We start from the raw sequence: 26,322 nt of genomic DNA on the forward strand, positions 1-26,322 counted from the left end.
TGTTTCCATTAAGAAAGCTGGAAAGATTAAGGTTGAAGAAACTTAAGAAATAGGTGATCGATAAGAAAGCTATTTTTACTAAAGAAACTTTAGGAAGATGAAGATGTCGATAGAAGATTAAATGTTGAAGCTGAAAATAGATCATAATATATCAATTCTACAAAATTCTTATATATGTGTTGACCCTTGAAGATCCTAGTACTGTAGACAACAGTAAAAGGGAAGAAGGAGAAAGTAGAATAGAAAGATCACCAAGGTCTGAAAGAATAATCTGAAGCTTTTAATCTAAATTCGTTCTTCCAAATTCAGAGGAGTAAGCACAGGCACGTTGTATGCTGGAAGAGAAAGTGTGTAAATTGTCACTTTCCAAAGGTGACATTAGAGAAGGAAGAAAATTTAACTACTAATTTTTAAATAACTCTAGCCCTATAAATTTGACACTGTAACTTCAATTGTTGAAGCAAATGCTAAGGTGTCTGTAAAGATGATCCTTCTATGAGTCATGAGCTGAATCATCCAAGGCTATGGTCATGGCCTCTGAAATGATGAGAGGCCATGTCACACACACAAAAAAGGCACCTGGTATGAAAAGCTTTACAGGATGAAATGGATTTATTTCCACAATAAGAAATCTCACATCTTCTCTCTCTAACCAAGTCCTACAGCAGAGAATGTACATGCACACTCAAGGAAACATTCTCACCTTGACCACTTCTACAGAGGGCACTGTTGGGTTCCCCAATGTGCCTGGAACAGGCCATATATTTTTCTAGAGTGGAAGCATTACTGCACACTCTTAGCTTTTCAATCCATTGACTTAAATAAATCTGGGCCAGTTTTTCAGTCCTTATATGTTATCACTATCCTAAACTCTGAAACAAATGGATTGTATTATACAAGCCTAATAGAGTGCATACCATGGAGAAAGTTGTTTTTCCTCCTCCTTTTCCTCCTTCTTAGTCTCATATTATTTAAAACCTGGCAATAAATGAATGCATCCTTGATATCTGAAAGTGATATGTCTGTAGAATTTTCCACACTCACAAATTCACAAAAAACTTCTCTTATAAAAAAAAAAAAAAAAAAAAGAATGCTACTAACTCTTCGCCACCTGACTCACTCCAGCGTACCAGCCCCTTAGCCTGTAGCAGTCATTTCTACTACAGATCTTAGGTATATTTTCTCATTTAATTTTCACAACGATCCTTTGAGACTGATATTATTAGCAGTACTATTTTGACTATTCCAAACTACTTCAAGTAACAGAACTTAAGGATGGCTTGTAAAGAGTCAACAAAACATTAAATTTGTGAATGCTGATGGTCCATTATATCAAGGAGAATATGAGAAGATGGTGTTGGTGTTGATTTCCCTTCCAATCAGCAGCAGAATCTGTCCCCAGAACTGGCTGCCTACCTTCCTTGGCCCTCTGTGCCGTGGATGCTGGTGTGCTCTGGGCACAGTACACCTCCCGGGTCTGGATCCCACCTCCACAAACGGGTCCTGTCACATGCCAGTGGGGGTCCTGCTGCTCGAGGAGGAGAGAGACTTGGCATTCTTTCCATTCAGAGGTCCTCCAGGAATACCTGTTTGGTTTGATTTGTTTAAAAGAAGAAGAAGAAGTAAGGAAAATACAAAATTCTACAGGAAACTTAAGTCATCGACATCAAATGTACGTAATCATCTCTCTTTCTAGTACCAAATCTCTGTCTATGGATAAAGACGTTTACCAGCTTTGAATACTAAATCCGTTTTATTTCCTACAGAAAAATCACAGCAGCCTATCTTGCTTATAGCACAGGCCCAGAGGAGAGAAGGAAGGAAATATGGATAAACAGTAGATATATCTCAGCTTTAAAGCTCTAAGAGAGTACAGAATCAAGGGAAGGAGCTGGAAACCAAATGAGCCTAATTCATAGCAGATAAACTTGTCACGGGGTTTCATTTTACAAACCTCTAGATGACTTTGTGTAAAAGTTGGCCTTTTTTTTTAATTAGTAGGCCAGTGTACGAATGTCTGAACATATTAGTTTAAACGGACAGAGATTACCTCCAATATTTCAACTTTCTTGATATAGGTATTTCTATCAGTTTGACTCCACTAAGATAAAGGTATACATATTAAAAATGAGTTCACAATGTGCCACTATATTTAATTGACAAGTACTTTTTTTTTTCCATATACAGACATGCCATGGTTATACTGATTTAGAATATGTCTTCCTGGTTTACAACTGGTTGAGATACACACTGATAGACACACACATGCTCACACACAAATAAAAGGAAAAAACACAGCAAAGTTTGTACATAACTTACAGAAAACACAACAACCATAACAACACTACACTCATACCTGGAGAATGATTTCAGACAGAATTTCCTTTTGTGGCTTATTACAGCATTCCTCAAGCCCACAGCATTAACATAACCCTACAGCATTCCCATAAATACCAGAAGACTCATTAGCTTCTGAACAGTAAACCAAACCTAAGAACATTCTCATATCCGCTGTACCATTTCAGATTTAAGGAAAGTTTTCTCAGTTATGTGATTGTTTAAAAGAAAAAGTAGCAATAAAAATAAACATGTGTCACCAAGGCCCTGGACTTACAGAAACCAGAGGAAAAATGAAATCAAGTAACAGACAGCAAAATCAAGAAGCAAATCTCTAAGAAACCTAAGAGTGAGCAAAGCCTCTCATGATGAGTGTCATAATTCTAAAAAGCTTGAAAGCTGAGGATCATCAGTCTTGTGAAAAGCCCACTGTAGAAAAAGAATTTGGACAATCCTGTGGGGTTTGTTGTAATAATTCTTCTCCCTCTGCCTCACTACTTGATCTTCACAGGGTTTTCCAAGTGAAAATCAGTCACCGGGCTGGGCAAGAGTCTGAAATGTAGAGTTCAGGTCCTCTTTATTACTAGGGGAATATAGACAATAATATGTTTCTAATTCCTGGACATGAGATCGAGAAAAGTCCAGGTCTTCCCAGAGACGGCCATTCTCCAGAGGTGATGCTCCAAAGCCCTTTCTCCTCACTAGACAGAGTTGTCACCCTTGGCTTCATGGTGACCCAGGCAGAAGGCTTGTCTCTTGTGTCTCTGAGTCTCAGGGTACTGGTAGCTCTCTTGTCTCTGGACTCCAGGGCAAGGCACAGTGAGGTAGGGGTGGGTTATTGGATGGTTATCACATTCTCATTTCAAACCCTCTTCCTCCAATGATTCCGTAAAAGAAGAGCTCTCTGTCTATTAAGGAGGTCAGATATAGCCCTGACTCCAAGGCTCCTGTGATACAGTGAGCACATAAGGTAGGCAAAAAGGGGCAGTGCGGTATAGACAGCAAGCATGCTTTCGAGTCAAACCGACCTGGTTTGAATCTGAGCCTTGCCACTTACTAGTCATGTGACTTTCACTGAGTTCTATTTTGTAAAATAGGGATAATAATACCAAATGTGAATCAAGGAGTATAATAAATGTTCAATAAATGTTAATTCCCTTTTCTCTTGTGTCCTGCTACACCTGCCTTTTGTCCCCTGCTGACACAGAAAACACACACACACACACACACCCCTAACACTGTACTTATAAGAACTTAATTGATTTCATCCAAAGTCCTAATATTAAGGATCCAGGAATGCCATGGTCTAACTTCCAAGAACCAAAGTTCAGCAAAGAGCATTAAAGAAACTTACAGAGTTTAGAATTATAGCAAGTCACAGTAATTTGTTCACTTGTTTGAAAGGAATAGGCCATGCTGTATAAATTGCTTTTTCAATTAATTTATCATGACCCTATAAGAATTAGCAATGGAGGAATTTTGGAAGTCATTATGGAGAAAAATGAAAAGGAAAATTTAATGACTATATATATATATATATAGAGAGAGAGAGAGAGAGAGATAGATAGATAGATAGATAGTCTTATATAGAACAAAAACCCTGTTGGTGGCTTACTAACCAAAAACAAACACCCAAATTCTATTCATTGGCAAACAACGAATTCTCTAAAGATACAGAAGACATTTATCACTACTGCTATTGTTTACTACCTCAGAGAAAATACCAACCCAGAAAGAGGCAAAGGAAAAAACACACCAGTGAATGGCTTCTAAATTCCTTTTTAAAATGCAGGTCCTTTCATAGTCTGCCTTTTTTTTCTTTATTTTTTTCAAATGCACTATCTATGTTTAATCACAAATCACCAGAAGCCATAAAAACTGAACAGTCTGAATTCCACCAACCTGGGAAAGTGTCTCTAGGATCTGACAGAATAAGAAATCAAAGGAGACCGCTCAGCTAAACGTTGCTTGCTATCTCCTTTAGTAGTTGTTACAGGGATAGTCCCCCAGCCTCCGGACAACTTGGCTTCCTGACTGCCGGGGGCATTCTCTTTAATAGCTAAGTCCACGTCAAAGATCAGGCCTTTCCACCCTCTCTCTCCCAACTCTGATGCCTTTCAACCCAGCCTCACTTTGTCCTTCTACTTAGGAGAGAAACAGTGGGCATTTCAAAGGGCAGCGTCCTGCCTTTTGTGGGTGAGCAGCATTTTGAAACCAATTGTAGAAATGCCTCAAGTAAACAGCCATGACATGAAAACAATTAGTTGATCCTTCCTCACAGCCCCTTACGAACGTGACCTAGGATCCCTTTGTCTTGTCACACACCCCAGCTGAACAGGATAGACAAAGCACTCATTTATTCAGGCTTCTAGGGTATCATGACAAATCCCCCAAGTAATAATAACATCCAAAATGTTCTGCATGCTTACTCATTACCAGGCACTGCACTAACAAATCTAGGTGCATGACTTCATGTAATCCTGCCAACAAGCCTATGAAAAAAGTATCATTTCCTCTTTTACAGATGGGAGAATTGGCATAAAGAATAAGACATTTTCCAAGGTCACATAATTAAGTAAGTGAAAGAGCAAGATGCAAAGACAAGTATATCTGATTCTAAAGCACATCTTCTTAATGAAAGGATTCTCTGGTAGATTAAAATGGTGAATGGTAAACTCATGAAACTTGGTCTGCGGATATAAAAAGCAAGTCTGTAGATGACAGGTAGCTACCTGCCCAGCCATGATGAGGACAAATAAATGTTGGTCTTGGTCTGAGGAATTGCTTTCTGGGCTGAAGCAAAAAAAATATCATCAGTTGATGACAATGATACTGTCACTGACAACTGACCAGTAATATTTTACACTGCCAGTATAATATTCCTTCCAGTCTCAAACACAAAGACAGTTTGAGAATATCATACAGCCAATAATTTTATAATTTGAACGCTGTGGTCACATAGGGTCAGATTTTAGCACTTGAAGGAGATAAGTACAAGTTAAAAAGAGAAACAAAATATAAGCCAAATAAAGGAATCTCTAATTGTAAAAATTCAAATTTCCACCAAATGGTGCAATGACACTTTTTTTGAAGAGTAATGATTTTTCAAGGCCCTGAAGTCAAATTCTCCATTTTGCTCCCTGGTCACTGTGAATGTTAGGTAAACCTGCCATCATCTGTTCATGTAAAAATGACTCCAATGTCCCCACCATTAGTGAGAGAGAATACTGTCAGCCACTCATATACTGAATACACAGGGGAAACACTTGTGAAAGAATATCTCAGTTAATGTAAAGGTATGTATGAGAGATGGATGGCAGAAGGAACTAAAAAGCAGGACTCCCTAGCTCCCTAGGAACAAAAATAAGCCTGCCCAAGAGTAAGCAAATCATTTACTCAACCATGTGTTCATTCCTCCTTTCTTTCAAGAACTAATTCTTGAGCTCCAACTGTGTGCCAGGTATGATTTCTAACAATAGAAATGCATAGCAGTGAGCAGGACAAAGCCCCTGACCTTGGGAAGATGACCTTCTAGTGGGGCAGACAGACAGAAATGAACCAATACATAACACGGCATCAGTAACATGTCCATCAGAGAGAGATGGAGGAGGAGAGCTATTTCAGTGCCATGACCAGGAAAGTCTTCAGAATCCAGAATAAAATGAAACGGTGGGCATAAGAAAAGGTGGACAAGGAGAATTCTAGGCAGAAAGAAGAGCATGTTCAAAGGTCCCAGGGAAGGACAGTGCTTGGCACTTTCTAGGAAAGCACAGGGGCCAGTGTGGTTGGGATAGGCAGCTCAAGGCAGGAGGGAGAGGGAGTGAGAGACAGTCAGGGTCCAGGCTACAGAGAGCCTGGTGGGCTGAGCAAGGGCTGTGAGTGTAACTCCAAATGTGCTAGGAAATCACTGCCAAGTTTTGAAGAAGGCAATCATATCATGATGAGATTTAAATTTTTAAGGATCATCCTGGCCACTGATTAAAGAATAGACTATAAGGGAGTGGAAGAAGGGAGACAAATTTGGAGGCCTTTGCCAGTCCAGGAGACATGATGGTAGGGCTTTAACTGGGGCAGTCACAGTGAATGTGATGAGAAGTGATCAGATTCTGGATACACTGTGAAGGTGGAGACAGCCTTCTAATGGATTAGATGTGGATGGGAGATAAAGAGAGAAGTGAAGAATGATTCCAAATTGCTTTTGTCCCAAGTACTAGCAGCACAATTGCTTGGCACTGAATTCTTACCTGAGACAGCCCAGGAAAGGGGACAAGAACTCAGACATCAGGGCAACCATGTATTATAACTGTGAAATTCAGTTTTTCTTCATTTACCTTCTAGAATCTGCTTTCTGAAGCTTTCTCCCACACCTGGAACACATTGGCCTGATTCCTTCATATGTACCCCATAATTTAAGTCTATTCTTAGGAAATGATCAATAAATGTATTCACAAGATACATATTAAAAGTTAATATTAAATATTTTATCATTCTAAAAAGGTATACGCAATTTAAAAGAAGAAACCAAGATTAAGCCAAAGAAAGAAATTTCTAATGGTGGGAATACATATTCTCATGAAGAGACAGAGGAGACAAATTCTGGATTAGGAAAAGCTACTCGAGGGCCAGAAATTCAATCGCCCAAGTAGCCAGCTTGTCTTCCTGAGAGTGATGTTGTCTAACCCAAGGAATCCTGTACTCAAACCATTCTCCAAATTGATGGGAGGAGGGCAGAAGGAATAAGGAATGAATGCATTGTTCTGAAGCAAGGAATAGAGATATCCTAAATTAGCAAAGCCAAAATTAGAAAAGTATGCACATTTAGTGACTATTTTTTAAAGACTTCCATCCTACTAAGGTGACATAAAATGATTCTAATAGCAGTAGGATGGCAGGACCATCAGAGTTTTATAGCAACCCCTGCCCTTTAGAATGCATGCTTTGTCACTTTCAGAACGCTTAGAATGGCTTACAAAATGTGAATTTCTTCTCTCCTTCTTCTAAAGGCTTAGATTTAAAGCAAAACAACATGGAATAGAATCTTAAGTGATTTAATGATGACAGACTGAAAGAATAATTGCATTAGTGAATGGTCCTGTTTTGACTAAGCACATATAGATTTGCAAACACTCTTGGAATTGAAACCCTAGTGCAAGGTATTCAAATTAAATGCGTGTATGTTAAAAATTAGTGTACTGCAGCAAGACTAATTTATGATAATATCTGTTGTCCTTTTAAAGTTGTAAATTCATTTAGAAAAGAATGAACTTGTCATTTTTTGCTGAACAGATGACCAAAATAAAGGGAGACAATCACGCTTTATACATCTTATGCTCTAGTAATCTTTTATTGAATAGAGTGGGACTATTGATTATGGAAAGCTATTCTGAAGTGCAAAGCTCTTTGCTCTTTGGCAGATGGCTTTGCTAGCCAAACTCCACATATGTATTATTAATAGATTTCTATCACTATGCACAGCACTTAGTAGTACGTTAACTTTCTTACACTAACAGGGGAACAAATCTTCCATCCAGGAGAGCTGAAAGTGGCACAACGGGAACTCATGAAACAGTATGCACCAGTAAAAGCTGGACTCAGTAAAAAGGCATCAGTCTCCTTCTGCTGAAACAATTTATAGATTCTTTGAAACTGTCATTTCTTTCCTGAAACAGATTCTCCTGAGGGCTCCAGGTCATGACTCCTTTACTCCTCAAGTCCTGCAAAGAGCTGCTTAATTAAAACAATTTAAAAAAAAAGCTTCCTTAAAGAACCCATTAATTCATTTAACAACCATTTACTGAGCTTCTATTATGTGCAGGGTGTTAGGTGCTGTGGTAGACAATCAACTGAAAAGATACATTAGAGATGGTAGGTGACGTGTGTACCATTCTTTTCCAGAAGGCAAACTTACATATTCAGATTGATCTCATTACTAACCCTTCTCGAAGCTACTCTTATAACCAATGAAGACAGAAACTTCTTATCTGGAAAACCAGACACACTTAGCAAAAGCAAGGCAGCCATTGGGGACCAAGTCACATCAAGCTCTGTGTGTTTATTTCTTCCCTGGGTAGGCATCCTTATGTAATCTCCTTGATGATGCCAATTTTAGATGCTCTTTGTAAGAAATGACTTTGAATCCTTCACACACATCATATAATAAGTATCAGCCTGGAATAAAGTACCCTGTGCACAATATTGCTCTGGATCTGCCCCACAGTTAATGATTCATCCATTGTCTGCTGAGCATTTACTCTGAGCCAGGCACTTCTATAGGTGCTACTCACTCTAAAGTAGAGGAGAAAAATGCATTAACAAAAAATCCAGATACATATGTTTGGAATGATGTGCGGGAACATTACTAACTGTGAAACACTCTTAAAGAACATGGTTATCAGGTTCAAGATGCTCTAGTTTTTAATGAGTATATTACACAGGATTCTGAAGATGAATAAACTAAGTGAACACAGACTAAAATTTCCTGAATTCTCCAGCAATTAGCACAGTGACAGTCTGAAGCAGGTGTTGAACAAACATCTCTTCAAGACATGTCAACCCTGTTCCAGCACTCACTTCATTCCAGTGGGCAGAGGAAGCCAACTACCAAGCCAAGTTTTACTCACCATCCCTTCTGCTGGCACCATTCCTGGCTTCAACACTCATCTAAAAAATCCATCAACTAATCCCCAGAGTTTTCTCAAGGAAAACTTGAGAAAATTTTAGATTTTAGAAAATCTAAAATCGGGTTCAGTGCCTTAAAGAGATGGTAGGAAAAAACAGGCTGGTCACAGGGGGTTGTTTTAGAAGCACATCGAAGTGGGATGCAGGAGACCCCGATAGATCTCTCAGTATGAGTCTGCACAGACAGACCTTTTGCGGAGAATCTCTAGTTCACCCATAATAAACTCATACATACCAGAGATAAGGAGGGACAAATTATGAGACCCCATCTATTCAGTGTCAGACTGGAGTGCTGAAGCAATGTTTAGGAAATTGGCTTTTCTGTACAGTAATATCACACAGTCTATGTAATACTATCAGCCATGCAGCTTCTGCCTTGAGATTGTCTTTAAAGTTTTACTCTATGTTGGTCTTTATAACAGCACTGTCTTATATTCAATTTTAAACTTTAAATGATCATTTAAGAAGTAGAACAGCCATTTTGGTGTGAAAGCCTCCTGGTGAGGTGGTGGAAGTTGCAGGTAGGTCATCTGAGATGTCGCTTCCAAGAAAGATGTTGACATTTTTCAGTATTCTTGTGTGTTACAGTGTCTTCAGCCAAAACAGGCTCTCTGCTTAAGCACGAAGGATCTGGAGTCATAGCTGTTCCAGCATCAGGTTATGTCTCAGCTATCTGTGTCCTCTGCCTTTCCTTATGCTATCCAGTAAACAGGGCCACCTTATCATTTATGGTCTTAGAATGCTTTTCACCTCCCTCTTAGTTGAGATGTAGGATCTAATACTTTAGATGTTAATTAGGACAAAAGAAAGAGCCCAAGTGCCAAGGCATCTTATAAAACACATATCTTTCAGTGTTTTGAGGCAGAGAGTAACATAATGCCCAAAGCCATGATGACAATGATAAGAGATAAACACACCAAGAGAAAAGGTAGCCAGTGACAAGCAGATTTGTCCCATCTTTCTCATTTCTATCCCAACCCCATAATGTACAGCGTGAGTTCTTAGTGTTTTGTTAGAGGGGGGGAGCACAAAATTTCAAGTAGACTGTATAACACTGAAGAAAGGGGTTTCATGGAATCTATATATATCTTGGTCAAAAATAGCATACTTTTGAGATGAGCTTATGGCTACACAATACTAACTCCCTTATACAGTTGACCCTTGAACAATGTGGGGTTAGGGGTGATAATCCTCCATGCATTCAGAAAATCTGCTATAACTGATAGTCACCCTTTGCATCAATGGTTCTGCATCTATGGATTCAACCAACCTCAGATCATGTGGTGCTGTAGCATTTACTATTCAAAACTATCCGCCTCTAAGAGTACCTGTGCAGTTCAAACCCCTGCTGTTCAAGGATCAACTGTAGTTCCAAAATTTCCCGAGTTAGCTTAACATAGGCTGGCCTCTGTCTCCTTTCAGGTTAACTTATGCTAGCTGCCCTGAGGAGTTTCCAAAGTGTTCAGTCTCAGGGAGCTCTTCGAGAAGGGGCTCCTCATGGTCACAATTCCTTTCGTGGAATCATGCCTTAGGGATTGGCACACATAGTGTTCATAGTGAAAATGCTGAGCAGTGGAGTCCAGCTGGTGAGATGAGTAGCCCCCAAGCTATGCAACTAAAAACCGTTGTGAGCATTATGAACATGCAGGAACCAGAGCACATCTCTAGCTTATCTCTTCTTGGAATATTCTTCCTCTAATTACCTGAAAGGCTAATTTCCTCACTTCCTTCAAGTCCTCCCCCCAGATCCTGCTAGTTCAAATGAGGCTTCTCTAAGGACACTCTCTTTAATTCTGTAACCTGAGCTGACCCCCCATCACAGCACCCCAGAAGCCTCTATCTTTACCCTGCTCCAATGCTTCATTTTTTCCATATCTTGTACACAAAGTGTAGAGTTTATTTTATTTATTTTATTTATTTGGTATATCTTCACTAAAATTTAGGTCCCACAAGGGGGAGGGAACTTTGTCTAATGTGTTCTCTGAGGTATCGGAAACACTTAACGTACTGCTTGGCACATAGGAAGAGCTCAGAGTATATCTATTGAGAAAAGGAACACATCTCCTATAGCAAATATGGTGGAAGGGTAAAAGCCAAACCGCGTTCTAAGAGAGGACATTTCCCTGCTGGGGAGAAGGATGGTGAATTAAATTGCTTGATGCATATGAAGTGCTCATGAATTCTGGGAAAGGAAAAATAGACATTTTTTTTCCCTAAGAGAATTTTGTTTCCATTTCCCTTGTTCACAATGAATTTTAATCACTGGTGTCCAAGTAGAAACAAAAGTTGGCACATGGCCTTTATGGTTTCCTGTGGTAGAGGCCACAGCTCGGATTTCAGACAAATAAGAATGTCAGCCAATGTTAATTTTGTTGCTATTATTTATACAGGCTCTTTTCCACCACAAAGTGGAATCATTAGTTAACACATTATTCTCCCTAGGAAACACTGGTTGGTATTCAGTGAATTTTCAAAGACTCCTATTTCCTACAAATTCACTATCTGAGATTTTTAGAAAATGTCATACTCAGTAACATTTCCAAACAGCAGAACTAGAGGCCCAGGTTCATCTCCAATGAACTTTGTCAGGCTCTGTTTTCAGATGTTAAGGTTCAATCAAATGAAACTCAATACAGAAATTAATCTTGGGTACATCTTGAAGTATTACCATTCCATGGTATTTTGTTGGAAAAAAATGATATATATGAATACATGTGTATGTGTGTCTATAACCTTATCTGGGTGTGTGTCTTCACCATATTATCATTAGGGTCAGTGTGATGTATTGGAAAGAGCACTGACCTTGAAGGCAAGTGGACTTCAATTTGAATCCGAACAGTACCGATTTACATCCCTTTTACTCTCAAAAATGTTCTATTTGGATAATACATTCTATGTTATTCTAAATAATCTTTATAAAATCTCTGATATAGTTATTGGCCAACAGTAGATCTCAATAAAAGGTAGTCGTTCTTTAACAAAAGGTTATCCAACTCAACTTTCTCAACATCATCAAGGAGGCACCACTCTGATGATTCCAAGAGAATCATAATAGTTATTAACAAAGAAAAGAGAAGAAAAAAAAAATAGGGAGATGTCTATAAATCAAAAAACTATTAAAAATATCAGGAAGAGGTCATGCCATTCTGTGAAAGGAATGAAGAAAAAAGGCGCCAAGGTCAAGGTCATCATTAAACCCAGATTCTATTCCTAGCAGCCTAACATTGAGAACCCTCCTAAATAAGGCCTCCACAGGGAAAAAAAAGTCTCCAAATCACCCAGAAGAAATAACTTTCTACTCCATTAAATTACTACAGTATGCCTTCCAAGGAAAGGAGAGATTCTCTCGCTGAAAGAAATGAAACCAAAACCCACCTGCAAAGAGCAACAATAAGAGTCAGTATTCGTGTAGTGCCTCATGTGCTGAGCGCTGGGACGGACAGTGCTAGTCTGTAGCTGTTCAACCTTCAACACAGGCAGTAAAATTAGACACTTTTATTGAAGAGGGAAATGTCTTAGAGAAGTTGTATAGCTTGTCCAAGGACACACACTTTAAGTGTGATGGCGATGCAATTCTAACCCAAAGCCTATCCAAGTTCAAAAGGGACAGAGACCTCAGGTTTTCTTTCCAATCCCATGTTTTGCCCCATATTAGTGTCTTGAAAGATTGGACACAAACTCAATACAATTAGGGAGGATTCTGTGACAACAGTTTAATCTGTCAAGGATCATGAACTACATCTGCTTTCTCCGCGTTTCAGGCAAGAAATGATGTAAATCTAAGGAGTCATTTTAGTAAAAAATGAACAATCAATATGTAAGGAGTATGTTGAATCGACCCTGATTTCAATGGTGAGGTGGAGGAAGTGACTTGACTATGAATGTGTAAACAGGAATTTGCTCCTCTATACCTACCCCCAACCTCAACCTCTGCCCCACCCATACATGCTTTATTTCAGGTTTAAGGAATAACCAGACCCATCAACAACACCAGCTGAGTTTGTAACCCACTTACCCTTTACATATCCCCAGATGATTAATTTCTACAAGAAGTTATTTTTTGCCTCATTTTATTTTTCACCGAGGGAGTGATCTCAAATCTCAGAGGCTATAAGAAACTATAGAAAAGTTCTATCTAAAATAGCTACAGATTTAAGATATAGTTCAGGGCAGCTGTCCAGCAGGAATTATTACAAATTCATCCCCAACAGACTTCTAAGCAGCCAGCCCCAGTGATTTCTGTCATTATCAGACTGAGCCCACTGTGAGCCAACAACCAGAGGAAAATGCACTGGAGGTCTTCACCAAGGGCTACACAATCAGGCAAAATATAACCAATATCAAGATATTAAATTCAGCTACTAATTTATGTCAACCCTTTTCTCAACCTTCTCTGGTTCCCTAGGGACTCTGAAATAGAGACAATGCCCAGAGCAGCAGTGACTTTCAGAGAAAGAGCACCCTTAGAATCAGGTGGCTGTCACTCATTAACTATGTAACCTCAGAAGTTATTTAATCTCTCTGAGCATCAATGGCCTTATTTGTAAAATGAAGATGCTTATGAATGGCTTCTTAGGTTGTCAAAAAATAGGTGTGACATGTCAGGTAATGATAACTAATGGTTATTAAGCATTTATGATGTGGCTGGTGCTGGATGAAGTAAGTACTGCTAGTAGAAAAGTAAACTGAGGCACTAGATTTAAGTCACTTGCCAAAATTCACATAAGTTAGAAAGTCATAACAATCACATAATTAGAAATAGGATTGGAGCCCAGGCAATCAGCACAGCCCATGCTCTTACCCACCTAGGCTTTACTGCCTAATATGAAACTCTGCACTGAGTAATAAGTCACAACTACAGTTATTGTTAACATCTCTATACCACATAAAATGAGATTATATAAACAACTGAACACTCATGCCAAAGAATACACAATACCTGGGACATGAGTGCAAAAGTTCTCCTTCAACGATGCAGGCCTCTTTCTCAAGAAGTTCAGGGCAATCCTCTCCACCTCCAACAGCAACGTGCTTCACGTTCCGGCTCCTGCTTCTAAATCCTGGCGAGAGGCTCCCTGAATGGCACGTCTTGGAGCAGGGGCTCCAGGAGGACCACTCGGTGGTTTCACAGTCTTTCGGCATGATGCAGGACTGGATGGTCACAGGCAAGGAATCTTGCATGCAAAGGCTGAAGGAATAGAAACAGAAAACAGTAGGCCGTAGACTAAATGGGTACAACCAACATTATGAAGTGCCTATTCTGGATGAAAAGAAAAAACCTGAAATCTGGGATAGCGTTCAAGTAAGAGAATTTTTTTTAAATGTTAGAGGCATCATGATAAGATATTGAAGGACATACATTCTAAGAATGAACGCTCTATTTCGTCTGAAACTGTGAAGTTATTTCACTCTCGCAAGACACATGTGTAAGGTGAGTCCACATTGTACCTTGTCCAAAGCATCATCAGAAATAATGGAGGTTCTTCTCATGTGCTTTCACCTCTGACACAGCCTATATTTACCCTTCGTTCAGTGGTTCCTAGGTGTCACACACTGTCCTGTACTTCACAGGTACTTTCTTACAACAGTCTCGTGAGTATACATATTATTATGTCCATTTGTATATGACAATACTTAAGGTCAGGAAGGCTAAATCATTTGTCTAAGGTCAAAGAAAGGTAAATGTAAGCTTTCGAGTATTATTCTGTCCATTCTTTTAAATACTGAGCAATTAAAAAATAAATAAATGTGGTATTATGTTTCTCCATACTGTTAGGCTCTGTGCATCAATTTCCTCATCTGCAAAACTGAAGTGCTTTCAAATACTAACAATGTAATTGGAAAACAGATAAATAAAAAAGATAAGATAACATGATAATGTGATGAATTCAACATAAAAGCACTTACAATGATGAGGAGAAAAACTGATGAGGCAGTGACAGACCACCTGGGAAAGCTGGGGGTAGGGGTGAGGCGGGTTCTAAGACAGAAGGACATCTGAGCTGCATTTTAAAAGATTAATGGGAACTTCTCAGGCACGGAAAGAAGACTATTTTAACTCAAGGAAGTAGCATATTTGAAGCCCTGAGATAAAATTTGTCCAAGGACACACAAGGATTCACTGTTTAACAAGGACCAACTGTAAAATATTCAGGAATTTTGCAAGCCTGTTGATTTCATGTAAGTAGCTTAAAATTAGCCATGGTGGAAGTATTTACACTATAGAAACTAGCAAATGCCATAAATCAAGTCCCTTTACCTTACCCTGACCCTTTCAACCCCCAAAACTGGTGGTCAAATATTCACAAGCACACCAATGCGGGAAAGTAAAAGCCAACGTGTCAATTGTCATAAATGTATCCATTTATGACACATAAAGTTCAAAGAGGAATGTGGATAAATATTAGGTATGTAGTTCTTCAAAAGGGATTTCTGGAAAGGCTAAGGAATTTGGATTTAATTGAGCATTAAATAATTTTAAAGGGAGAAAATCAGACTCATGTAGGGAGACAATATTTTAAGTATTATTGGCATTTTTTTCTTTTTTTCACTTTGTCGTTGTTAGTGTTTCCCTTATTCAGTCAAAGGCATCCATTACTTTGGGGAAGAAAAGGATAATTTTGACAGGAATGTAAATCAAAGAAAGGGTCAGTGTTCAAACACTGACTTCCAAAATTGAGCCTATGAAACTTGGTGGAATAATACACAGGGTTTGGCAATAGTTCCTTTGTATGTGTTTAAAAAGAGAGAAGTATTAAAATGTTTCCAAATTTCTGACTTGGGAAAGTATGTAGATTAAGGGAGCCACCAGCAGAAATGGATTATAGTAGACAGTGTGCAGGGGAGAATGAAATATGTTCATATTTGGCCACAGTGATGAGTAAAATATAGTGAGATTTCCATATAGATATTCATCATGAATAGGATGATGTAGGATTAGTATGGCTTTCAAATTAGTATGGCTTTCAAATTTCACAATGATATAAGATAAACCTTTGGTCCAATATTTTTTTAAAAGTCTATTCAGAAAAAAAAAAAAAAAGGTCTATTCAGATCATATTATCCTCTTCAAAATGAAAAAAGCAATGAATACCTCATTACCATCACTCACTCCAATTAGATATTTGGGGGTCCTGGGATCAAGACAAAATAGGAAGAACCTCTCTTGAAAATGCCCCACATAAATCATAATGTATCATCACTGTACAATGTGGAGGAAAGAGGGAAGGCCCACCTATTTTTGGTTTATGATATAACAGAAAGCTGTTAATCAACAAGTTTCTCAGTTTTGACATTTCAGAAATTATTATTGGCTGAGTTATGCCCCTCTCAAATTCATATGTCAAAGTCCTAACGTCCAGTACTTCAGAATGTATCTGTACGTGAAGATAGTCTTTTAAATGTGGTCACTAGGGTGGCTCCTAATCCAGTATGACTGGTCTCCTTATAAGAAGAGATTAGGACACAGACACACACAGAGGAAGAGTATGAGAAGGCTTGGAGAGAAGACAATGATCTACGAGCCAAAGAGAGGCCTTAGAATAAACCAACCCTGCTGACACTTGATCCAGCCTCCAGAACTGTGACAAAGTTAATTTCTATTGTTTAAGTTACAGTCTGTGGTACTTTGTTAAGGTAGCCCTGGCAAACGAAAACAGAACTTTAATAAAGTTTTTAATTTGTGTATGTTTTTAGATAAGGAGTTTTAATTTCTCAGAAGGATTTTCTTCTTCCTTTCCTAAAGAAGATCCCATACTATACAGTTCTCTGTCTACAGAAGTAGTGGTTTGGTTCTTACCATTTCCTAGCTGTCACTCTCATCTTTCCCAAACTGACTTTTCCTATTGGACCAGAAGAAGGGGTAAGACTCCAACAGTACAAGTACTTGCATGGAGTTGCAGGGATTAATCAAGGCTTTTGTAATTTTGAAAAGGGCTCCTAATTCTTGGAATTAGGAAGGGCATATGTTCCACTGACTACATATTTACTTATTTTTAAAGTTATTTTTATTAACTTGCCTCCTTGGTTAAAAAAATAATAATAATAAAAGGTATGACATAGGGCCCTGGTCTAATGTGATCACTGAGATTTCTTTTTACCGAAATAGTGGAATAAGCACTAAATGGTGAATCAGATATATGTGTCCTGAAATTTGCATCACAATACATTAGCATGATCTTAGTCTCATGGCTACTTAGTTTCATTATTTGCAGAAAAAAAAAAAAAAAAGAATAATAAAATGTGATCTACTTAGCTCCCCAGAGTTACGGTACCTTTCAGTTCAAGTAGAATCACCTTATAAACTAAAGTCCAAAACAAACATTCCTGCCTATACACAGAATTGGGACTCAATCTTTCCACAGAAGGTGGTATGCCTTTTTAATAAAACAGACATATAGTGTTGATTTATCTTTAAAAAAAAGAGAAGCTATGGTAATTAAATCTCCTTGAGATTTATAGAGTAGGTTGTCATTTGTAAATTACTTCACAAGTATTCAACTGTAAAGGAAATCTTTGAAACCAAAAATAACTCTGTGTATAACTGATTCACTTTGTTATAAAGCAGAAACGAACACACCATTGTAAAGCAATTATACTCCAATAAAGATGTTTAAAAAAAAAAAAAAGAGACACGGCAAAAGAGAAAATAACTCTAGTTATTGTTACTTCCTCTGGAAATGTAAGGAAATCTCTTTATATACAAAATAAGGACATAGCTCTTAAAAGATAAAAATCAACAGAAAAATATCCTCATTTCATTAACACTTCAATTACCACTTTAAAATAGTATTAAATATCTCAAACATTCAGAAAAGTAGAGTAATGTAATAAACACTCCCATACTTTACTAGCAAAGGCTAACATTTACTTCAGATTTCATTAACTAAATAAAAAATTATAAATTCAGGTGAATTCCCTGTGTCTTTTGCAATCCCAGTTCCATCTCAATTCCCCAGACACAGCCACTATCCTGGAATTGATTTTTATTATGCTCCACCACATTTTTATACTTTAACTAAATATGTACATCTTCCCAAATAGCATTCATTGTCTTGCATGTTTTTACAAGTTTTACTTAAATATTATTTTGTTATACATATTACTGTGGAAATTATTTTCCTCACTTAATATTATGACTTCTAGATCTATCCACGTTGATAAATGCAGATAATGTACATTCATTTTTTAAAAAAATAAATTTATTTATTTATTTATTTATTTTTGGCTGTGTTGGGTCTTTGTTTCTGTGCGAGGGCTTTCTCCAGTTGCGGAGATTGGGGGCCACTCTTCATTGCGGTGCGCGGGCCTCTCACTGTCACGGCCTCTCCCGTTGCGGAGCACAGGCTCCAGACGCGCAGGCTCAGCAGTTGTGGCTCATGGGCCTAGTTGCTCCACAGCATGTGGGATCTTCCCAGACCAGGGCTCGAACCCGTGTCCCCTGCATTGGCAGGCAGACTCCCAATCATTGCACCACCAGGGAAGCCCTACATTCATTTTTATTAGTGAGTAATATCCCCGTGTGAATACAGAGCAATTTATGTATTCATTTTCCCATTAGTACACCTTTTGGTTGTGCTTAATTTCTTATGATTCCACAGGATTATGTATTAAACCTTCTTTTACATGTCTCTATGTTGTTACACATGTGTGAGAGATTTCCTGAGTATTTTTGCCTGGAGTTAGACCATAAATGGTCATGTAAACAAATATAATAGGTATTGTGGTATTTTCCCTTTCCTAAATGCTCAAAATTCTTGGTTTTATCAGACTTATTTTTTCCAAAATATTGAGGAAGTGCACTTGGTTTTTCAGGTAACCACTGAGCTTTATTCATATTTTTCTCATATCGTTAGTGATTACTCAGATTTCCTATCCTATGAATTAATCATTCATATTGTTTATCCATTATGGTAGGTGGACTAATGGTGCCCCAAAAATGTCCACATCCTAATCCCTGAAAGCTGTGAATATGTTACCTTACGTGCCAACATCAACTTTGCAGATATGACTGTTAAGGATTTTGAGAGGAAGAGATGATCCTGGATTATTCAGGTGGGCCCAGTGTAATTATCAGGGTCTGTCTAAGAGGGAGGCAAAGGGGCCACAGACAGAGAAGTAGATATGATAACAGAACCAGAGGCTGGGATAATACATGACCCAAGGAATGTGGGCAGCCTCTAGAAACTGAAAAATGCAAGAAAATGGATTCCCCCCTAGAACCTTCAAGAAAAGAAAAAAACAAACAAACACACAGAATAATGTTTTCATTTCAAGATTTAACTTTTAGGCTTCTGACCTCCTAAACTATAAGATAATACATTTGCATTATTTTAAGCCTCTTAGTTTGCTGTAATTTGTTACAGAACCTGTAGGAAACTAATACATCTATCTTTCCACTCGGCTGCCTTTTTCATATTGAATTTCATTAAGTACACACAAACAGATGATGATGACAGTAAATAGATATATAGAGAGAAATACAGATTCTTTATAGTAACCTGTTGTTTTCTCTATATGCTACAAATAACTTTTCCCATAATTTTACTTTTAATTTTGTTTATAGTGTCTTTTTGTGGTACATAACATTTTAGTTTGTTTTTCAGTCTTTCCCTTTACAGTTTGTGCTTTTTGTACCACAAACAAGATTTTTTTCCCCTATCCCAATGTCATAAGTTGTGCTCTCATATTTTTTCTTCTAGAAAAGCTTTATATTTCCAATTTGATATTTAGCTCATCGGTCAATTTGATATATATTTTCACGTACTGCATTTTATAGGAAGGATCTCCTATTTTGGAAACATCAACATTAAACACATTTGTCCTTCTTGTTTAACCTATACAATTCTGATTTTTTCCCCCTATTTTCAGTATTCTTTTCTTTCAAAGAGATTTCCTCAAAATTATCTTCAAACTTATTATTTTGCAAACATATTTTGCAAATTTTTAATGTCCAATATTTCTTTCTTATTTCCTACATATTTATTTTTAATATTACCCTGCTTTTATTTCATGAATGAATATTTAATATCTTTGACAATATTAAATGTAACCTTTTTTTAACTTTCATGATCCTTTGCTCTTATGGATTAGAATGAATGAAGTACCACAAGCACAGATTGGAAGCTCTTTGATCACAGGTGGGTCTCATCAAATAGTAAACATTTCTGTTGGCTGATTATGCGGAACTCAGACCATTTTATTGGAGACCCTCAAATGTTGGTCTCCATCTATCTTTATTCTTTAGTTCACCTTTTTCCTAAGATAAGAATTCTCCTATCTCTTGCACTATGTGTATAGAGCTGGCTGTCAGCTTTATGAAAACTGATTGGAGAAAGAGCTGTCAGGACACTCTCACAAACTATGGACGGATTTTCACTAACTGCATGTTCACAGGATGATGTTTCACACACTATGTTCTGCAGGTAAGGGAGTAATTTTTAGGCACACTGAACACATTTTTCATCAGAGTTGCTTACTACTAGCTATAATTCTTAAACCTTCCAAGAATCTTGTACTAGAACAGAATAGGCTATACTATGGTAACAAATAAACCCTGAAATCTCAATGGTTTAACAAAATAAGTGTTCATTTTCCCTTCACAAAGACTTTGATGCAGGTTATTCAGCCCTCTTAGAAGGCTCTTTTCTACCTGACGACTTAAGGACCCAGTTTGTATCCATCTTAAAAATTCACCATCTAGAATACATGGCTTCCAAGTTCACCATTAGGTAGAAAGGTAGAGAGAGCAGGAGGATGGCCCAAAGTGATTTATGATTTTACCCTAGATATGGCTTATGTTACTTCTGTCCACATTGCATCGGTCAGATCTCAGTCAAATGGCTCCAATATAAGTGCAAAGAGGACAGTGAAATATCTTTCTATGTGCTGTGAAAGAGGCAAAAATGTGATAGGCAAATGGGTTTGTGTCTGGTACAGCTGTGTCATGTAAACTGATTTGCTTCTTGCAGATCTTCCAACTGAAGGGGAGCATTCAGCTTTTTCTACTCTGCTAGGTAAACTACCACTCATTCATCTACTTTCCAGCTCCCAAAATTCATTGACATTTCTTTTTAGTTATTATGTCCTTTCTATTATATTTGTCCTTGAGAGTTCATGCCTTTTTTATTCCTTTACTGTTATTTAAGTGGGGTTCCAGAATACAGCAGTAATAAATGATTATGTTCAGTTGCCTTCTTTAACCAGAAACCTAAAAAGTTCTTTGACAAAAAGCTTTGTGAAAGCACATAATGATCTAATCTATAAATAAACAAATTCCTACAGAGCTAAATCTGCCCTACGCATGGAAAAAAAATACTGGTTAGAAGTAATTAAAAATGGATGAGTAAAGTTTTGAATAGTGAAAGAATTTTCATTTCCATTATACTTGTTCTAAATTATGTAATATTTGTTTATAGAATTTAGTACTTGCAAAATGTGCTTTACAGTTAAAAAGTTATTTTTATAGAAGTAAAATTGCAACTAACTAAGAAAGTACTTTAGCAACCTTTATAAAACTGTGGGTCATTCAAAAGTACAGTTATTCCAACTATTTAGCAAAAATACTGCTATCCATATGGTAGTAGCTTACCCAAATTATAGCATAATAACAAGGGAACTGTTGCTTCTAGAGCTTACATATTCTAACTTAGAGAAAGATTGCAAGATCACACCATGAAAATAACACCAGGGAATAAAACGTGAATGGTGAAATGAAGAGAAAAGAACCAGAACCTAGATAGGCTTAAAAGAGAATAGATTTGGGAAATCAGATATAATATATGCTATTTATTTAAATGATTTTGACTGCAAAGTGGTAGCATTTTTCTGCCATAAGTCAACCTAATAGGAATATCTGAGAAAAAAAAGAATAATATCTTGAAAAAGGAAAACATGCATATACCAAGGTTTATGTGAAATCCCTCGCTGCTTTAGAAACAAGACTAAAAGTAAGCTGCCTACTATATGTATGATTCAGCAAGTGAAGACATTTAAAAAAAGGTGAGTTTTAAAATTTTTTTCTGGAAGACAATTTTGAAAATTTAATAAATAATTTAAAATTACCAAGAAAAATATTAAGGATTACTGAGAAATTTTAGCTGGAGGATTATGAGTTTCCTTTTCTAAACTCCCTTCGTGGACAAAGTAGCCTGAGGTAATTTATGTCTTATTTGACAAAAAATATTTATATTAGGTTAGAATTTATAACTAATGGGGGCCTCTGATTGAGATACACAAACTTTTTCCTTCTAATTCTCAATAAAATAAAACTGAGCTATTAAAATGCCCCTTGGGACTTCCCTGGTGGTCCAATAGTATATCCGCCTTCCAATGCAGCAGATGCAGGTTCAATCCCTGGTCATGGAATGAGGATCCCACACGCCGCGGGGCAACTAAGCCCGCATGCCGCAACTACTGAGCCCGTGCACCTCATCTAGAGAGCCCGCGTGCCACAAACTATAGAGCCCACGTGTTCTGGAGCCCGCATGCCATAACTAGAGAGAAGTCCGAGTGCTGCAGCAAAGAGACCGTGCACCACAATGAAAGATCCCACATGCCACAACTAAGACCCGACACAGCCAAAAAAATAAAGAAAATAAATAAATATTAAAAAAATAAAATAAAATGCCTCTTAATGTCTTATTTTGATTTATACCATTTTAAATTGTTCAATAGATAATAAAACTAAAATCATGCACTAAAGCTAAAATAGCAATATGAAATTATACTTTAAATATGCTGTTCAATTGCTTCTGTAGGATAGAGAGATTTTTCTATGGATAAAGAGATAAGAGCACAGATATACTGACATATTACATTCTTGAGAAGAAATATCCTTGAGAGTGATATTATATCAAAATGGAATGCTTTTAGTATTGTGCTCATTTCCTGTTACCAGAAAACATTATTCAATAGGGATTTAAAATGCAGTATAAGTCTCAGAATAAAAGGGATTCTAGCTTCTCCAAATTTCTTAGAGTACTAAGAATGATATGTTGATACATATTTGTGAATGCTTAGAGATGAAAGCAATATCAGCAAACATTTGAAGGTCTTATCTGCTACCTTCAATTTATAGAGACGCACACTGATGCTCAAAAATGTTATGTGACTTTCTAATGGGCACACAGCAAAAAAAATACAGAATGGCTAAGACTAAAATTAAATTTCTCTGTCTTTTAGGCCAAAATTATGTATACAGTTAATCCATGTGAGAGCTCTTCTTGTTAGAGACTCAAATTTATAAGACCTGAAAGTTGCATTAAAAAAAAAAAGCCTATCTTGACTTTCAGGTTTGGAGAACATTGACAGTTGCCTGACTCTGAATTTCTCCTACCACCATTACCTCCCTAAAAATAATGAGTAAAACAAACCACACATTACCCTTGTGTTCACCATTACTGGATAAAGAGAACACACACACACACACACACACACACACACACACACACATACACCCCTTCAGATCACAAGTAAGTAGAAAAACATCCTAGCAGACTACCCACTGACCTCCTTCAGATGCAATTTACTGGGTGTGGAAAGTAGAGGAGAGGCATCCTAAAAGAGTCTGATAAAAATTACTACAGAAATTATCATATTAAGTGAAGTAAGCCAGACAGAGAAAGACAAATATCATATGATATTACTTATATGTGGAATCTAAATAAAAAGGATACAAATGAGCTTATATACAATACAGAAATACACCCACAGGCACAGAAAACAACTTATAGTTACCAAAGGGGAAAGGGGCGGGGAGGGATAAATTAGGAATTTGGGATTAACAGGTACACACTACTATATATAAAATAGATAAACAACAAGGATATAGCACAGGGAACTATACTCAGTATTTTATAATAACCTATAAAGGAAAAGAATCTGAAAAAAATATATACATGTGTATAACTGAATCACTTTTCCATACACCTAAAACTAACACAACATTGTAAATCAACTATACTTCAATTAAAAAAAAAAAAAGACTACAGAGGAGTTAAACACTTAGATGAATCACAGACAAATCTTTTCCAGAAAAAGTAAGTTCACCAAACTTCAAAACACACAATACACGTCAGAAATTGGTAGTCCTAGCACACATATAGAGGAGGGCCTTGAAAGTGTGCAGGACTGGAAGTGGCAGTCTTGGAGAAGCATACCTTTGGAGGATAATCATATATAGAGGGGATGGCTGGTAGTCTATAGAGATGACACAGTGAAGGAAAGGAAGGAAATAGTGGAGGAAATTAAGAATCCTATACAAACAAAGGTGAAATAAGACACACCTGGGGCTTCCCTGGCGGTCCAGTGGTTAAGACTTCTCCTTCCAATGCAGGGGGTGCGCGTTTGATCCCTGGTCAGGGAGCTAAGATCCCACATGCCTTGCGGCCAAAAAACCAATACATAAAACAAGCAATATTGTAACAAATTCAATAAAGACTTAAAAAAAATGGTCCACATTAAAAAAACAAAAAAAGGCACACCAATCTTTCCCCACCACCACTACAAGCAATAAGGTCCATAAATGACACGTCACAAAAGATGGCAGTACTCACAGAAGAGGACGTTTTTGAAATAGGAACTGTGTTCAAGAAATGAATGAAAACAGAAATAAAGCAGACTACATCCATTCAAAACTATAACAAAAAATCAGAAAGTGTGAAAGATTTTCTGCTGGTAAGAAATTTCCTCTAAACAACCAGAAGCAAAGTACTGATAGAAAAATACTGTCATTCAACACACGAAACTGCAGTAAATATCCTCAAATAAACATTGAAAGATATTAAAAAAAAAACAACCTAACTTGAATCAGAAATACAAAAACTAAGACCACAATGGATTTAAAACAAGAAGACATAAAATGAGAATTCACTGAACTCAGGAAGAACACAGAAGGAAAAAAAATCATTTAAAAATGAATACCGAATTACAAGATGCCCAAGAAAGAACAAATTCAAATGAAAACATAATATAGGGTACTGAAGGAAAGTAGGGGGGAAAAAACAAAGAGAAATAAGATGAAACAAGGAAGTAAAATGGGTCAGAGAAAGTAGGAACATAGGCAGAGGTGTCCAACACACATATTAGATATACTTGGGAAAAAAGAAGTCAATACACTGGAAAAAGCTAATGTTTACAAATATAACCCCCCAAAAAACCTTTCCAAAAATAAAAGAAGATTGGAATCAATACATTTAAAGGACCCATCAGGTACCCTGGAAATCTGACCCAGAACAATCAACTACAAGACACATACTAGTAAAACCATTAAACTTTAAAGATAAACAATCAGGTTTTCAGGCAAAAAGATGAAATAACTTACAACTATCAAAAAATTAACTGGCAACAGACTTCTCAAAAACAACATGTAAATCAAGGCTACACTGGAGTAGCAATTTTCAAGAAAAGTAAAGAGAAAATGTGAACTAAGAATATTATATCCTGCTAAGCAGTTCTTCAGATAGTTTTTAGTCTACCAAATTCAAGAAATACTGTACACTGTGACTTTACATAGGAATCTACTGGATGTTGAGCTTCATCCAACCAAAGACAACTTGTAAAACTGTGGCAAAAGAACTGACCTTAAGCATTTCATATATATAACTGTAAAGCTAAGACTACAATGAGAGTGGGATCATGGGTAGAATAATATATGAACACTACATGTTCTGACAAGTAGAAAGAATTCACCTAAAAGATGAAAGGATAAGAGAGAGAAAAAAATGGGAAGGTAAAATAAAATTAAAGGCCTTAGTTGGGAGTCAATTAAAACTGATATAACACATTATAATAAATTAGATTAGAAAAATGGGAGTGAAGAGCACTGTAAAAAGTTTTAATACAAAGATAAACCCTAAAATTAGAATGCACCAAAAAATATTTAAAAGTAAAAGCTATACACCAAAAACACAGTAAATATGATATTATATATACCACAACTCAATCTAAGATAATATGACAAAATGAGATGAAACATAAGTCAAGTCCACAAATGTGAATAAACTTAATTCATTTATTATAAGAAATTTAATGTTTACATTGACTCAGGAAGCAAAACCCAACTCCACACTGATGCTGAATATGAGACATACCTAAAGTGTGATGACTAAAAAGGCTAAATATAATGGGATAGAAAAATATTTTTCAGGAAATTGAAAACAGTAAGAATGCACATGTTGTAATCCTAATATCAGGCAAAGTAAATTAGTCAAAAAGATTAGAAGAAACAAATAAGGATACTTTATAATGCTAAAAAGCTACATTCTACAATGAAGATATAGCACCAAATTATACCAACAGCCATGTATA

The 26,322-nt window shown here is 37.0% G+C and overlaps 1 protein-coding gene across 2 annotated transcripts in view; it reads right to left on the minus strand.

The window, feature by feature from the left end:
- THSD7B (thrombospondin type 1 domain containing 7B) overlaps positions 1 to 26,322 on the minus strand; it is a 1,176,114-nt gene that overhangs the window by 549,757 nt on the left and 600,035 nt on the right. For both annotated transcript variants that reach the window (XM_082395801.1, XM_082395802.1), the window contains 2 exons: positions 13,955 to 14,203; positions 1,417 to 1,586 (listed from right to left, as the gene is read on the minus strand). In XM_082395801.1, the coding sequence (XP_082251927.1) occupies positions 1,417 to 1,586; positions 13,955 to 14,203 (419 nt within the window). The remainder of the gene's footprint in view (positions 1 to 1,416; positions 1,587 to 13,954; positions 14,204 to 26,322) is intronic.

Source organism: Balaenoptera borealis, assembly GCF_965194805.1.
Source record: "Balaenoptera borealis genome assembly, chromosome: 6".
NCBI classification, from domain to species: Eukaryota; Metazoa; Chordata; class Mammalia; order Artiodactyla; family Balaenopteridae; genus Balaenoptera; species Balaenoptera borealis.